This window comes from Lutra lutra, chromosome 4 (genome assembly GCF_902655055.1).
Source record: "Lutra lutra chromosome 4, mLutLut1.2, whole genome shotgun sequence".
NCBI classification, from domain to species: domain Eukaryota; kingdom Metazoa; phylum Chordata; class Mammalia; order Carnivora; family Mustelidae; genus Lutra; species Lutra lutra.
The window spans coordinates 119,658,239-119,675,506 of NC_062281.1; the positions used below are offsets into that span (position 1 = coordinate 119,658,239).

A 17,268-nucleotide genomic window follows, 5' to 3' on the forward strand; every position below is an offset into this window, starting at 1 on the left:
CACAGAAAGTCGATAGATGATAGGTAGATAGATAGATAGATAGATAAAATTTACTGTAAGTATCACATGAGTATGGAGGCTTAGAAGTCCCAAGATCTGTAGTCAGTAAGATAGAAATCTAGGCAGCCAATGATATAGTTCTGGTCTGAGTGTGAAGGCCTGAGAACCAGAAGAACTGATGGAATAAATTCCAGTGTAATGCTGGCAGTCTTGAGACCCAAGGAGAGCTAATGTTTCAGTTCCAGTCCAATGTCAAGAAAAGACCCATTTCCCAGCTCAAAGCAGTCACCAGAGAAATTCCTTCTTATATCAGAGGGGTCAGTCTTTTTGTTCTATTTAAGCCTTCAACTGATTGGATGAAGTTCACCCACATTAGGAAAGGCAATACACAGGGCACCTAGCTAGCTCAGTTGGAGCTTGTGACTCTTGATCTTGGGGTTGTAGGCTCATCCCCACATTGGATATAGAGATTACTTAAAAATAAACCTTAAAAAAAAAAGCAATCTGCTTTACTCATCAGCTACCAATTCAAATGTTAATCTCATCCAAAAATATCCCCACAGACACATCCAGAATAATATTTGACCCAGTAAAGGGTCAAATACCCGGTATAGGGATATTCTATAGCTAGTTGATAGTTACGTTAACCATCAGAGCAGCTTAACATAAACTACACAAATCTAGTGGAAAGTAGTTGAATTCAGAATAATACAGCACTGCACATAATGCCCTTTTACCTGGTTTTCCTCTGGGCCCAGATTGGCCATGTACTCTGCATTGAAAATACATAGTACTGAATGTCCAGTCTCTGAACATATTGCCCTTTGTGTTTATAACTCAGTAGCCTCAACTCTTGTTGCACCTGATACCATTAAGCTATTAAAAAAAAAACCCACAAAGCATTTATGTATATATGCATGCATGTGTCTATGTATGTATATATAATTTTATGAGGAATGTAACATGTCTTTTAAACTGTGCTAATATTTTTATTAGGATAATTATTGAGGTTAGTATTCTTGTTAAGAGGTTGCATGAATTGTTCAGTTGTTGGCTTCAAAGAAGGAAAGAGAATTTTAACCTAAAATGCAGTCCTAAGGCCATTCAGCAAAGCTGACGAAGAATCTTTAAGTTCAAAGTTCCCTATCCAAGGAGTTCCTATTTTATAGGCCTATCTTAATATTTCTGCCATGTGTAGTCATTGGTTTGGAGTATCTCATGAGGAGTATGATCTTGGTGTAAACATAGTGATAAGTTCAGAACATATTAGCTTGAGCCATTAGTCAGTCACTTCTGGTAGGAAGAGATATGGGAGGTGTATTCTCATGGCCTCTGCTTTCTACCCCACCCTGTGATCCTATGGCCTTTACTTTGAAGATTTCCTGAATTTGGTATTTTAAGAATATTTATCATTCAACACCATATTGATTGAAAGATGCATCTTTATTTCCACCTTCACTTGCAAATCTTTTAAAATTTTTTCCCTTCTACTTTGACTCAATTTCTTCATGCCTTCCTTTCTAAATTATTTTTATACCTTGCCTAGGAATCTTTCATCCTTTCTAATAAGCCAGAGAGTATCAAGTCTTTTCTCAAACCTTTCATTTTCTCTAGCAGGGAGAAACCTTATATTAATTTATAAACATCTAGGATAAGAGGAATATCTTTAAATATATCCTAAAGATTAACATACTAGTTCCCATGGTAACCATATTCTCTGTATCTCACACACTGCTCTCAGAAGCTCCTTTTTATGAACCACGGCAACTCCTGCATTTCGGTTGAACATATCCACCAGGATCTTAATTGATAAAGTGGCTTTTAAGCTTCCCTGGCTACTTCTCTTCCTGATTCTTAGTTCTGTCTACCCTACCATGGCCTTGATGCCTGTATGTCTGATGGAATGTCTAATTCTTCCTTTCTTCAGCAAACCTGTAGCACATACATAAATGTTAGCCCTTTGCTTGAGAAGCAGTATGCAATTTTTTCTTCCCAGCTGTTTCCTGTGTGTGCTCACAAGGCTTAACATTCTTTATAATGTTTTTGACAACTTATAATTAAAACCAGTAACTTTTCAAATGAATTTCATTTAATCATTTACTTACCCCTGCTCTACCCATACTGCTACTTCCAGCCAACTCAATGTTCTATTTCCAAAACAATTTACTTTCACACTTCAGTTTAATCAAACATTGCTCAAGAATTTTAAGTGGTCCTCTGTTATTTTACAAATCAAATTCAAAATCTAAACTCCTTTGTTAGCATTTCAAGGCTCTTTCAGGCCCTCATAGTCTACTATTCATCATGTTTTGGTAAGAAAAGTAGGCAACATTTATTTAATGTTAGGCACTGTGCTATGTACCATACATGTAATACTGCATTTACTCTTCACAACAAATATATGATATATACTTCTATTATCCCCAAGTTACATTAAGATATTGGTAAAATAACCTGCATATGATTACCTACCTACTAAGTGATGGAGCAGTGACTTGAAGAAGGTCAGTTTGGCCTGAACTCATAGTTACTATCAAGCCATATCTCTCATTAAAGTATTATAAAAATAGTCTTTTTTTTTTTTTTTTAATTTTTTAGAACGTGGCAGTTGAGGGAGAGAGAGAATCTTAAGCAGGCTCCATGCCCAGCACTAGCTGACTGTGGGGCTCAGTCTCATGACCTGAGCCGAAATCAAGAGTTGGATGCTAAACTGACTGAACCACCCAGGAGGCCCTAAAGATAACCTTTAACTTTACAGTTTTGATAAATAAGTCTTGATTTTTTTTCACTGAGGTCATGACAGCTTTTCTTTTCTGCCAAGGCATATTATTCATTTTTAAATCCTGTTCAAGCCCCATTTTCCTACTAAGGCATCCCACACTGACCATTCTCTTAGGTTTAATATCCTCTGTACTTAAGCTTGTATATGTAAATATATTTTTAGAGATTTATTTATTTATTTTTAGAAAGAAAGAGTGTGTGCAGAGAGTAGGGAGGGGCAGAGGATAGATGGAAAGAGAATCGCAAGTAGACTCAGGTTGAGCGTAGAGCCCAATGCTAGGCTCCATCTCATGACCCTGAGATCATGACCTGAGTCAAAATCAAGAGTCAGATGCCAGCTGAATCACCCAGGTGCCCCTTGTATATGTAAATATTATCATTAATTGGATTTTGTCCTCTAGTTTGGCTATTTTGTATATAGTTATCTCCCTAGCCAACCTATAAATTCTAGAAACTGTGTCTTCTCAATTTTCTGATGTGTCTTTGTACCTGATGCTGTTACAGGCACAGAATAGAAATTAAGGAATGTTTGTTAAACTGATGAAAAAGCGCGTTGTTTCAACTGATGGAGTGAATGTTTCTTTTTTCATCTTTTTTCACAGAGGCAGGAAGATTGATGGCTTGGTATTACATTACATTTGAGACAGTGAAGAAATTTTGTACTATCAGTGGAAAGGAGACTTTATTAGATCTGGTAAATTAGTTGTCACTAGAAAATAAATATGTAATGATATAGTATAAAATAATATTGGGGAGGGGCGCCTGGGTGGCTCAGTGGGTTAAGCCGCTGCCTTCGGCTCAGGTCATGATCTCAGGGTCCTGGGATCGAGTCCCACATCGGGCTCTCTGCTCAGCAAGAAGCCTGCTTCCCTCTCTCTCTCTGCCTGCCTCTCCATCTACTTGTGATCTCTCTCTGTCAAATAAATAAATAAAAATCTTTAAAAAAAAAATATAAAATAATATTGGGGAAACAACTAATTTGCATATCATGCAATTTAAGAATGAGTGAGCAGACAAGAAAGCATTTCTAGTAGTGCTTATGTCTCTCCATCTTACATACCTTTGATCATGAGATATGGAATATTATTCTTTACAATAAATTTTCAATTGTATTTCTGTATCAAGGCTAAGAAAATTTATATACATACCCAAAATAGGGATGGCAACTCTCTTTCAATTTAAATGATAATGCTATTTACCTTGGTAGTGGCTACCAAGTGTACTTTTTTGAGAAAGACCAGGATAATGTGTCATGATATATTAGGCAAGTCTGCTGTGAGTGATGGACAATGTTGGACATGTGTGCCATGTACTTGCAATCCTTCTCTAAACTTTTTGCATCAGAAAAATAGTAGAAATAGGATAGGATTCATGATAGACTAGAAAAAAGCAGTGATTGCAGAGAAGTGGAGTGAAAACAAGATTATACTAAGATATCAACTGTGAGGGCAACTTTACAGTTATAGCAGTAAGTAGAACCATAGTCCTGTTGATGATACTTGAGAACCGTATTGGTCCTTTCTCCCTATACAGGGGTCATAAATATGCAACAAGATATTTATTCTTATTCTCAAATTTAACTATTAATTTTTATTTAAGATATCTAGGTTGATTTTTGTAATGAGATTATAAAACAAAAATTACACAAAAACTGATGAAAACTAGAATGCTTCTATTTTTATATAAATATTATTCTTTTTTTTTTTTTTAAGATTTATTTATTATTTATTTATTTGACAGAGAGAGATCACAAGTAGGCAGAGAGGCAGGCAGAGAGAGAGAGGGAAGCAGACTCCCCGCCGAGCAGAGAGCCCGATGCGGGGCTCGATCCCAGGACCCTGAGATCATGACCTGAGCCGAAGGCAGCGGCTTAACCCACTGAGCCACCCAGGCGCCCCTATATAAATATTATTCTTAACTAAGGGTAATCAAGAGTAAAAAACCCCTAATTTAACATTAACTAATCTTATTTTGAGTTCAGCAAGTATGTAAGAGGATTAGAACAGATGTTAGTTTCATGTTACAGATGTGAGAAACCAAAGCACAAAAATGCTTTGCTCAAAGTCATCTGGCAGAATAGGCTCTGTAATACAAATTTCTTAATGTCTAAAGCATTCTTTCCATTACAAAATTAATCTCAATCAGGATAATGATTTGCAAACTACAGAAGGATAAATAATATTATAATAGTAGTAGAAATGACTGCTACATTTATTGAGTGCTTACTAAGTGGTAGGCACAGGACTGAATATTTTAAATTTTATTTTGTTAATCTTTATGATCTTATTGGTGTAGTCCCAGTGTCTAGCATAATGTCTAGCATATATCAAGTGTTTGTAAACACTTATTAGTGAATGAATGAATCCTTAAAGAAGCAAAATGTATAAAGTGAATTTTTAATTCTGTTACACATTTTAAATGATAAAGCTGTGATAGGCATGCTTTAAAAGGCAGCATGGAAAATAAGTAAATATAGAGAAAGAAGATGGAAGGAAAGAAGTAAAGAAGGGATATAAGTAAATGGGCAAATGATGAAATTTTATAGGTCACAATGATAGCCAGCTGCAAGGAATTTGTAGATGTGCAGTTAAGGATAAATGAAAAGAAAACACTGAATACTTTGAACAAAGATCCAAATCGGGTAACAATCAGGTATGGAAATTAAATATGTTTTAAATAATTTTTTAAAGGTTCTATTTAGTTAAAATAAGTAATAATAATAAAAGTTTTGCCCTGTGTTTTTATTTATAGATTTCCAATGGAAGGAAGAATTAAAACAAGAGAAATGAAAGTAAATTGGTAAAGATGATTATTAAATGTCTTAAAATACTACCATTTGCGATTCAAATTTCTGAAAATTTTTTTTAGTTTTAAAAGTTACTATAATTTGTTTTCCTTAATACCAGAAAGGACACATTTACATAAAAGTAAGGTATCAGAATATAGATGTGAAATTAATGTCCCAAAACTCTCACACTTCAATTAAAATAGATGATTTGTGAATTTTTTTAAATCTACAAACATTTTTTGAAAGTGTGTTCTGCCGAAGCAAGGTAATGATAGAAAAGAAGGTTAAGTTTGTCATCATCAGGAGCTTTCAAGTTAGCTTGAATGAGAACAATGAGAACTGTGTGTATGAAGATAATGGACAGTATGGAAACACATATAATAAATGTATATTGAATGATAGTGGCATTCTGGGAGAGAAAGTAAATAGTAAAAAGTAAAACATGAGTTTTAGTAAATAGTAAAAGTAAAAACTAAAAGTAAAAGTAAAAGTAAAAACATGAGTGAGTGAATGCATATATGACAGTGGAATGTCTATTCTACTGAGAATGGAAAGTTTGTATAGAGGAATAGTAATTAGAAGAGTAAACTAAGACTACATTGTAAATTGTTTGCAATCACAATCACAAATACAAAGACATTCTTTTCTGCTTGCCTAGTGGTTGATTTTCGGAGTATTTTGTTCTTACTGTTAAACTTTTTGATTTCATGTGAAATAACTTTTTTATGTACTTCAGTAAAACCTGTTATTCAAAGAATTTGTTTTTCCTCTTTAGCTAGAGGAGGTCACTCTCTCTCTGGGATACTTGCTTACATTCCGTTGAATTTTATCTCCCACATGCCTTGAGGTCTCAGAAACAAATTTCTCACAGTTTTATACAGCTCAACAGACAGATTATAGCTTGCACAGCAAAAGTTAATGTTCTGTTTCTTAGCTTTATTTTTCTAGAAATTCAAATACCCCTAGAGACCAGATAGTCTAGTCCTTTCATTTTATAAATGAAGTAAGTGATGCCCAGATAAACTGTGACTTTCCCAAGATTTTATTGCAATACTAGAGACTGAGCTAGAGCTACAACCCAGGTCTCTTTCTTCTGTCAATTTTTTTCCCCCAATGTACTCTGTTGCATCAACTATTGGGTCAAATTAAATCAGAGTATTTTCCACAAGCATCTTCTTAGGAACACTTTATTGGCAGCTTTAATGCTTCCATTTACCTTCTCTTAAATTGGGTCATACATTCTTTTAATTGGGGCTGTCAGATTTTAGATTTGATGATTTTATAATTTTTTTAAAAATCCATAATTTAGTTTCCTATTATAATTTCCTACCTTTCATCTACTCGAGTGTGACCAGGAAGAGAAAACTATGTAGAATCTTTTCTTAATCCAAAATGTATGGTGTTTTGGTAGGTAATAATGGCTAGTAGTTACCACTTTCCTGTGTCTCTCATATCCCTGTTACTGTGTTGAATTTCAGATCTGTTTTTTTTTTTAAGTAGATGTTAATCTTCTTAATTTTAAACTTTTATCCTTCCAAGTTTCTGACCTTTAATTTAAGGATTTTTAAAAAATTTTTTTCAGTACTTTAATTCCCAGACCTTTTGTACTCAGTACTAGCTCTGTTTGTTTTAACTGGTATTTTTCAGTGAACTTGTAAGATGTATTTTCAAATCAGTGATTTCTCTTCTTCATTTGTTCCTTGTTATTATATAAGTAAGGCATGGATTAATTTTTAAAGAGTCAAAGATTTATAAATCAAAAAGTAAGATCTGTTTTGGCCTCCCATATTTCTTCCCCAGAAGTAGCTATTACCAGTAGTTTGCTGTGCATCCTTCCAATTTCCAGTTTATTTAGCACAAATATGTGTGCTAGTAAACATATGTAATGTCTACTACAAAAAAAATCATAACTATTGTTCTTGTGATGCTACAAGGACCAGAGGGGAAGGAATGGAAAACTGAATGGAAAGAAATCAGAGAGGAAGACAAACCATGAGACACTCTGGACTCTGTAAAACAAATTGAGGGTTACAGAAGGGAGGGAGGGGGGTTAGGGCATGGGGTAACTTGGTGATGGGTATTAAGGAGGACACGTGTTGTGATGAACACTGGGTGTTATACTCGACTAATGAATCATTGAACACTATATCAAAAACTAACAATGTAGCTAATTTATTTTAGTCATCTTCTTTTATAGAGTGTTCAGTATAATATAATTTGAGTTTGATTTTGAAGGGTGCTTTCATAAATTAGCCTAATGAATATCTGATTTGGGGGTTGGATATCTTAGACTACTATATATTCAGACATTTATACGTTTATTTTTGAGGAATTTAGGAAACATTAAGTGGATTTATTCTTATAGTAATGAGTACTTGAAATGCAAGTAATTAAGCCCAAGGAGGAAAAACAAACCAGGGGTAGTAAAGAGAATGAAAATGCGAAGAAGCATCACAGTGTACAAATATGTTGGATATGGGGCACCTGGGTGACCCAGTCAGTTAAGCTACTGCCTTTGGCTCAGGTCATGATCCCAGAGTCCTGGGATAGAACCCCGGCAGGCTCCCTGCTCAGTGGGTAGTCTGTTTCTCCCTCTGCCTCTGTCCCTCCCCTTACCTTTGTGCAGGTGCTCATGCGCGTGCTCTCTCTCTCTCTCTCTGTCAAATATATAAATAAAATCTTAAAAAAAAAAAACTAGTGATATACTAGAAGTTGGCTAATTGAACATAATAATAAAAAAATAAAATAAAATTAAAAAATTCTATATCTGTACATATACACATTAACCTTATTTTAACAGCAATGTATACTTTAATAATGTATTCTATAAATATATTATAAAATACAATATTATAAATATAATTTTTAACCACCCCTTTGTTGATGAAGAATTAGATGGCTTACAAATTTTTACTATTACAAATAATGCTGAAATGAGCTTTTTGGTGTTTATATCATATTTTTCAATGATTTCTGGGTGAAAGTATATATACATGAGAAAATTTAATATATAATGCCAAATTGCCTTTGAAAAGGCTTCTCTGATTTACAGTTCCCACTCACAGTGTAAAAAGAGTGACTGTTTCCACACATCCTAATACTTGTTTTGTATCTTTAAACTTTTGTCGATTTGGGGTGCCTGGGTGGCTCAGTGGGTTAAGCCTCTGCCTTCGGCTCAGGGTCCTGGGATAGAGCCCAGCTCAGCAGGGAGCCTGCTTCCCCCTCTCTCTGTCTGCCTCTCTGCCTACTTGTGATCTCTCTCTTTCAAATAAATAAATAAAATCTTAAAAAAATAATAAACTTTTGTCGATCTAATGGATGAAAATTATATTTAAAAATTTGTATGTCCCTGATTATTTGGAGGAAATATGTGTATTATCTGGTTTTACGCAGAAGTTTTAAATTGTTATAAAATCATGCATACTTATCTTTTCCTTGTGAGTTCTAGATTTTGTGTCTTTTAGGAAGTTTTTTTCCCATCCTGTATTTCTTAGGATTAGAAAACTATATAATAAAGTGAATTAACAATAGCTTAAGGAAGACAGGCTACTATTCTTTTACCAAAGAGATAGCTCGAAGTGGATACTCTAAGGTAGATATGGTGGCTTCATGGTATCATCAGTATGTGGGTTTCTATCTTTCAGTTTTGTCATCCCACATAACTTCTATTTCAAGATCACCTTTTGTCCGAAATGACTGCAGGGACTTCAGCCATTACATTCGAGTATCTTCCCTCGTTTAGTAGACTTCTTGGAAGTCCTGATAACAGTTTGCACCTAGTTATATGACTACCCCTAAGTGCAAAGAACACTGGGAAATATCTTGTTGATAGTGTGCCTAGGTTAAAATTGGAGTTCTGCTATTAAGAAGGAAAGAACATGAGTGTTGGGTAGGCAAAGCAGCCTCTGCCACATGTCCTAAGATTATAGGACTTCTATTATTTCTTCTAATACTTGCAAACCATTTTATTTTTACCCTTAGGCTTCTTATAAGGCATCTGGAGTTAATTTTTTATATGGTGAAAGTTAGGATTTTATATTAGTCCCCAAAAGGTAGTCAGATATATTTGATAAATATGTTGTTGTTTTCTCTTTGCCTACTGATTTGAAATGCTGTCTTCTCATAAAGTTAATTCCTAATGATCTGTTTCTGGACACTTAACTATTAGTCTAGTCTATTTTGTTGCTGTGATGGTATGATATTGTTTTATTTGCTTTTCATTTATTGGAAGTTTTGTGATATGGTAAGACAGATTCCTCCTTTTCTTCTAAAAATATTTTTGGATATTCTTACATTTTTACTCTCTATGAATTTTAGAATCAGTTCATCAAGATCTGTAAAAAGTCCTGTTGAAATTGATTTTATAGATTAGTTTGGGGAAGATTCTTGTTTTTACAGTTCTGAATCTTTCTGTCTAGGAATATGGTATCTTTCTCCATCTATTCAGGTCTGTATGTCTTTCTGTGACATTTTGTAATTTACCATTTAGGTTTATATTTCTTGGTAGGTTTACTTCTTGGTATTTTATGGAGTATGATATTGCAAAAAGAGTCCTTTTAAAAACTGTGTAACGTTGTATTTTGTAATCAGGTATGGATGGTATATAAGAAGGCTACTGGGTTTTGGCTTTTGTTTTAAGGCTACTGGTTTTTGAATTTTGATTGTTTTATCTATCTTACTAAACTCTCTTAAGAGTACTGGAAGCCCTTCATTTGATTTGCAGGGATTTGCTAGATAGACAATCATATCTATAAAGAGGAATAGTTTTATCTATTGATTTCTAATAGTTAAAACTCTTTTTTTTTTCTTAACTTGTTGTAGGCGAAACTTCTAATATACTGTCTTTAGTTTCAGAGCAAACATTCTTGTCCCATTACTGTTTTTAGTTGTCAAGCATCCAGTGTCACACCACCAAGGAATTCCTTACACCTTTGGGATTAGGTTCTGGGATGCATATTCCTCCTCACTTACACGTAAAAACAGGTTTGAGTTCATGGTAGAGAGCAACCTATTTTGGGTTGTCATTATAATGAATCTGAAAGTGTCTTTTATGTTTTTTGTTTTTTGCAGGGTTTCTAACTTTTCTTGAGTACATTTTTGCTAATTTATATGTTCTGGAGATAGCATTACTTTCATCCAGATTGTTTTATGATGTGTTTTGTTCTCTAATAAATTAAAAGTTTCCTCTGAAAATGTAATGTCAGCTTTCTAATTTCTAATATATTTGTGTCATCTCTTCTTTTTCTTAATTGGATTTTCCAGAAGTTTCTATATTTTGATCTTTGCAAGCCATTTATTTTTTTATTTCATTAATTTCTGATTTTATCTTTATTTTCTTACTTCTACTTTCTCTTTTTGTAGTTTTAAAAAAACTATTTGTTTGCTCCATTTATTTTGTTTTTCTTGTTTTCCATAAAATATTTAAGACTACAGATTTTCTTGTAAGTACCACTTTGACATTGTTCTATAGGTTTTCTAAATCTATTTCTATTCTTTTTAAAGGTAATTTTAATTTCCTTTTAAATAATTATTTAAAATTGTTTTTTAAAATTCTTAGCAAAGTCAGTATTTTATTGTTAGTTTCTACTTTTATTGGGTTGTAGTTGGAAAATGTGGCCTATCAGTGTTCTGCTTTATGATATATATTGTGATTTTACTTTTGGATTAATATATGGTTAATTTTTAAAAATTTTTATTTACTTTTTATTTATTTTTAAATTTTATTTTTTTATTTTATTTTTTATTATTTTTATTAACATATGTATTATTTGTTTCAGAGGTATAGATATGTGAATCATCAGTCTTACACAACTCACAGCACTCACCAGTGTCCATCACCTAGCCACCCTATCCCTCCCACTCCCCTCCCCTTGAGAAACCCTTAGTTTGTTTTCTGAGATTAAGAATCTCTTATGTTTTGTCTCTCTGTCTGGTTTTGTATTGTTTCATTTTTCCCTCCCTTCCCACATGATCCTCTGTCTTGTTTCTCAAATTCCTTATATCAGTGAGATCATATGATAATTGTCTTTCTCTGATTGATTTATTTAGCTTAGCATAATACCCTCTAGTTCCATCCACGTCATTGCAAATGGCAAGATTTCAGGGTTTTTTTTAATGGTTGCATAATATTCATACACACACACACATACATACATACCACATCTTCTTTATTCATTCATTCAAACTCTTTCCAAAGTTTGGATATTATGAACATTGCTGCTATAACATTAGGGTGTATTTGCCCCTTCAGATCACTACATTTGTATCTTTAGGGTAAATACCCAGTAGTGCGATTGCTGGGTCATAGGTAGCTCTATTTTCAACTTTTTGAGGAACCTCCATACTGTTTTCCACAGTGGCTGTGCCAGCTTGCACTCCCACCAACAGTGTAGGAGGGTTCCCCTTTCTCCACATCCTCGCCAACACCTGTCATTTCCTTACTTGTTAATTTTAGCCATTCTGACTGGTGTGAGGTGGTATCTCACTGTGGTTTTGATTTGTATTTCACTGATGCTGAGTGATGTGGAGCACTTTTTCATGTGTCTGTTGGCCATCTGGATGTCTTCTTTGCAGAAATGTCTGTTCATGTCCTCTGCCCATTTCTTGTTTAGATTATTTGTTCTTTGGGTGTTGAGTTTGAGAAGTTCTTTACAGATTTTGGATACTAGCCCTTTATCTGATATGTCATTTGCAAATATCTTCTCCCATTCTGTCAGTTGTCTTTTGGTTTTGTTGACTCATTCCCTTGATGTGCAGAAAAGCTTTTTATCTTAGCTGTCATCATCAAGACAGCATGGTACTGGCACAAAAACAGACACATAGATCAATGGAACAGAACAGAGAGCCCAGAAATAGACCCTCAACTCTATGGTCAACTAATCTTCGACAAAGCAGGAAAGACTGTCCAATGGAAAAAAGACAGCCTCTTCAATAAATGGTGTTGGGAAAATTGGACAGCCACATGCAGAAAAATGAAATTGGATCATTTCCTTATACCACACACGAAAATAGACTCAAAATGGATGAAGGACCTCAATGTGAGAAAGGAATCCATCAAAATCCTAGAGGAGAACACAGGCAGCAACCTCTTCGACCTCAGCCACAACAACATCTTCCTAGGAACATCGCCAAAGGCAAGGGAAGCAAGGGCAAAAATGAACTATTGGGATTTTATCAAGATCAAAAGCTTTTGCACAGCAAAGGAAACAGTTAACAAAACCAAAAGACAATTGACAGAATGGGAGAAGATATTTGCAAATGACATATCAGATAAAGGGCTAGTGTCCAAAATCTATAAAGAACTTAGCAAACTCAACACCCAGAAAACAAATAATCCAATCAAGAAATGGGCAGAAGACATGAACAGACATTTCTGCAAAGAAGATATCCAGATGGCCAACAGACACATGAAAAAGTGCTCCATATCACTCGGCATCAGGGAAATACAAATCAAAACCACAATGAGATATCACCTCACACCAGTCAGAATGGCTAAAATTAACAAGTCAGGAAATGACAGATGCTAGCAAGGATGCGGAGAAAGGGGAACCCTCCTACACTGTTGGTGGGAATGCAAGCTGGTGCAACCACTCTGGAAAACAGCATGGAGGTTCCTCAAAATGTTGAAAATAGAACTACCCTATGACCCAGCAATTGCACTGCTAGGTATTTACCCTAAAGATACGAACGTAGTGATCCGAAGGGGCACATGCACCCGAATGTTTATAGCAGCAATGTCTACAATAGCCAAACTATGGAAAGAACCTAGATGTCCATCAACAGACAAATGGATAAAGAAGATGTGGTATATATACACAATGGAATACTATGCAGCCATCAAAAGAAATGAAATCTTGCCATTTGCGACAACGTGGATGGAACTAGAGGGTATCATGCTTAGCGAAGTAAGTCAATCGGAGAAAGACAACTATCATATGATCTCCCTGATATGAGGAAGTGGAGATGCAACATGGGGGGTTAAGGGGGTAGGAGAAGAATAAATGAAACAAGATGGGATTGGGAGGGAGACAAACCATAAGTGACTCTTAATCTCACAAAACAAACTGAGGGTTGATGGGGGGGGCAGTTGGGAGGGGGGGGGTGGAGTTATGGACATTGGGGAGGGTATGTGCTATAGTGAGTGCTATGAAGTGTGTAAACCGGGCGATTCACAGACCTGTACCCCTGGGGATAAAAATATATGTTTATAAAAAAATAAAATTAAAAAAAAAAAAGCTTTTTATCTTGATGAAGTCCTAGTAGTTCATTTTTGCCCTTGCTTCCCTTGCCTTTGGTGATGTTTTTAGGAAGAAGTTGTCGTGGCTGAGGTTGAAGAGGTTGCTGCCTGTGTTCTCCTCAGGAATTTTGATGGATTCCTGTTTCACATTGAGGTCTTTCATCCATTTTGAGTCTGTTTTTGTGTGTGGTGTAAGGAAATGGTCCACTTTCATTCTTCTTCATGTGGCTGTCCCAGTTTTCCCAACACCATTTGTTGAAGAGACGGTCTTTTTTCCATTGGACATTCTTTCCTGCTTTGTCGAAGATTAGTTGACCATAGAGTTGAGGGTCTATTTCTGGGCTCTCTGTTCTGTTCCATTGATCTATGAGTCTGTTTTTCTGCCAGTACCACACTGTCTTGATGATTACAGCTTTGTAATAGAGCTTGAAGTCTGGAATTGTGATGCCACCAACTTTGGCTCTCTGTTTCAACATTCCTCTGGCTATTTGGGGTCTTTTCTGGTTCCATATAAATTTTAGGATTATTTGTTCCATTTCTTTGAAAAAAAATTGATGGTATTTTGATAGGGATTGCATTAAATGTGTAGATTGCTTTAGGTAGCATAGACATTTTCACAATATTTGTTCTTCCAGTCCATGAGCATGGAACATTTTTCCATTTCTTTGTGTCTTCCTTGGTTTCTTTCATGAGTACTTTACAGTTTTCTGAGTACAGATTCTTTGCCTCTTTGGTTAGGTTTATTCCTAGGTATGTAAAGGTTTTGGGGGCAGTTGTAAATGGGATTGACTCCTTAATTTCTCTTTCTTCTGTCTTGCTGTTGGTGTATAGAAATGCAGCTGATTTCTGTGCATTGATTTTATATCCTGACACTTTACTGAACTCCTGTATGAGTTCTAGCAGTTTTGGAGTGGAGTCTTTTGGGTTTCCCACATAGAGTATCATATCACGTGCAAAGAATGAGAGTTTGGCTTCTTCTTTGCTAATTCGGATGCCTTTAATTTCTTTTTGTTGTCTGATTGTTGAGGCTAGGACTTCTAGTACTATGTTAAATAGCAGTGGTGATAGTGGACAGCCCTGCCATGTTCCTGACCTTAGGGGAAAAGCTCTCAGTTTTTCTCTAGGGACTCTCTTAATATGTAGACTCGTGTCTTTCTTCAGTTCTGGGAAGTTTTCTTCTGTAAGTTAATTATTTCTCCTTTATTCTCTCTGTTCCCTCCTTCTGGAACTCCTACTAGGTGAATGTTCAAACTTCTGACTCTCTGCTGACATTTTTTACACCTTCTTTCCCAGTGCAGAGTCTTGCTTGTCCCTCTCCATCTGCTCCTCACCCCCCACCCCAATCTCCCTTTCTCTCTCTCTCCAATAAGTAAATAAAAAAATAAAATCTTAAAAAAAAAAAGAATAAAGGCTCCTTACCTCTCCTGGGTGCTTGTTATTACTGCTGACCTGCCTCTCTGACCTTAATGTCTGTACTCCTGTGTTAGCCCTTAATACATACCAAAACTGCCTAATATTTTCCACTAATGAGAGAGTGGCAGCGGCAGACTAACTTACCTGCTCAGAATACAGCATTTCAATAAATTGCTCAGAGAAATATCTCAGGACTGTCTTTCTTAATCTGTTGACTTTTTTATTTAAGGAAAGAGTTTTTTAAAAAATTGTAGTTGACATAACAATGTTAACATTAGTTTTGGGTGTACAACATAGTGATTTCAACAATTCTATGCATTACATGATGCTCACCATGATAAATGTAGTTACCCTCTGTTGCCAGTTATTACAATATTATGTCTGTTGACTCTTATGCATATGTTATGGATAATTTCCTTCGGCTTTTTTCTCACAGATTTGATCTTCATAGATTTTATTTTTTTCTTTTTTTTTAAAGATTTTATTTACTTATTTGACAGAGAGATAGATCACAAGTAGGCAGAGAGGCAGGCAGAGAGAGAGAGTGGGAAGCAGGCTCCCCACTGAGCGGAGAGCCTGACGCGGGGCTCAATCCCAGGACCCTGAGATCATGACCTGAGCTGAAGGCAGAGGCTTAACCCACTGAGGCACCCAGGCGCCCCCATAGATTTTATTTCTAACATTAAACTTTCTTGTCTACCAGTGACATGCTTTTTTGCTCTCCTGTAGTTTCATGGATAGAGACATAAACATATAAACACACATATACATATGTTCATCCTTTCATGTAATTTGAGGAAGAGTAAGTACATAGAAAGCTCCATGTGCTAACTTGATTTTTTGTCTCAGATGTTTCTTTGGGCATTCTTATTGGATGTTTAGGCAGAAAAAAATGGCTGCAGAATAACTCTTCTCCTCTCAAAAGAGTTGTGCAGCTTCATAATACACCTTTAACTTTCCTTCATTAGGAGATTTCTTTTGTTATTATTGTTCTTGTTTATAGTCTTTAATTGAAATGAAAAAAAGGAAATCTATCTTTTTAAAACATAAAAACAAAACTAAGTAGCTACTTTGGTCTAGATTAAGATGTGGTACCTGAGTTGGGATTCATTTGAGGGATTTCTATTCTTTATACACAGATCTTGTCTGAAAAATCCTTCCTTTATGAAGTTGGCCAGGATACAGAAGTCTTTTGGAAAGTTCTTATATCATTTTTATTAGTTTACTAACTTATCTTAATAACAGGGCCACATCTAGCTACAAAGTTGAGTGAGAAATAGAATCTTTGTGTATAGGTCAGAAGAGATAATATGACAGTCAGCTAGCAATTTCTCTCATAGTTATGCAAAGCATCTTATGTAGTGCCTGGAATATAGTAAGTATTCAAGAAATGGTTATTACTGGGGCACCTGGGTGGCCTAGTGGGTTAAAGCCTCTGCCTTTGGCTCTGGTCATTAATTAATTAATTAATTAATTAATAAAAATTAAAAATTAATCCATTTTGAGTTTATGTTTGTATATGGTGTAAGAAAATGTTCCAGTTTTATTCTTTTGCATGTGTCTGTCCAGTTTCTCCAATAACATTTGTTGAAGAAACTGTCCTTTTCTCATTGCATATTCTTGCCTCCTTTGTCAAAGATGAATTGACCATATAATGATGGGTTTATTTCTGGCTCTCTTCTCTTCCATTGATCTATATGCCTGTTTTTGTACCAGTACCATACTATTTTGATTACTATAGCTTTGTAGTATATCTTGAAATCTGGGATGGTGATACCTTCAGTTTTGTTCTTCTTTTTTAAGATTGCTTTGGCTATTCGGGGTCTTTTGTGGTTCAATACAAATTTTAGATTATTCTTACAACTGTTTCTTAATAGATAATATAACTTTCCAAAGATAGCCAACAGAATTATATAGAATTATATAATTCGATAGCCAAAAGAATTAAATAGTTTCTAGTTTCAGATATATGCACCCATTTTGAGAAGTGAGTTGGTTACTACCTTCTATTTTCACATGTTGTTTACTAAAACTAAACCATGAAATATAA

General features: G+C 35.0%; 1 protein-coding gene across 10 annotated transcripts in view; it reads left to right on the forward strand.

The window, feature by feature from the left end:
• Positions 1 to 17,268, forward strand: part of HFM1 (helicase for meiosis 1) — a 117,149-nt gene that overhangs the window by 53,011 nt on the left and 46,870 nt on the right. For all 10 annotated transcript variants that reach the window (XR_007126832.1, XM_047727317.1, XM_047727319.1 and 7 more), the window contains 3 exons: positions 3,384 to 3,475; positions 5,327 to 5,433; positions 5,533 to 5,580. Coding sequence is in view for 9 of the 10 variants with exons in the window: in XM_047727317.1 (XP_047583273.1) it covers positions 3,384 to 3,475; positions 5,327 to 5,433; positions 5,533 to 5,580 (247 nt within the window). In the remaining variant the exon portion in view is untranslated. The remainder of the gene's footprint in view (positions 1 to 3,383; positions 3,476 to 5,326; positions 5,434 to 5,532; positions 5,581 to 17,268) is intronic.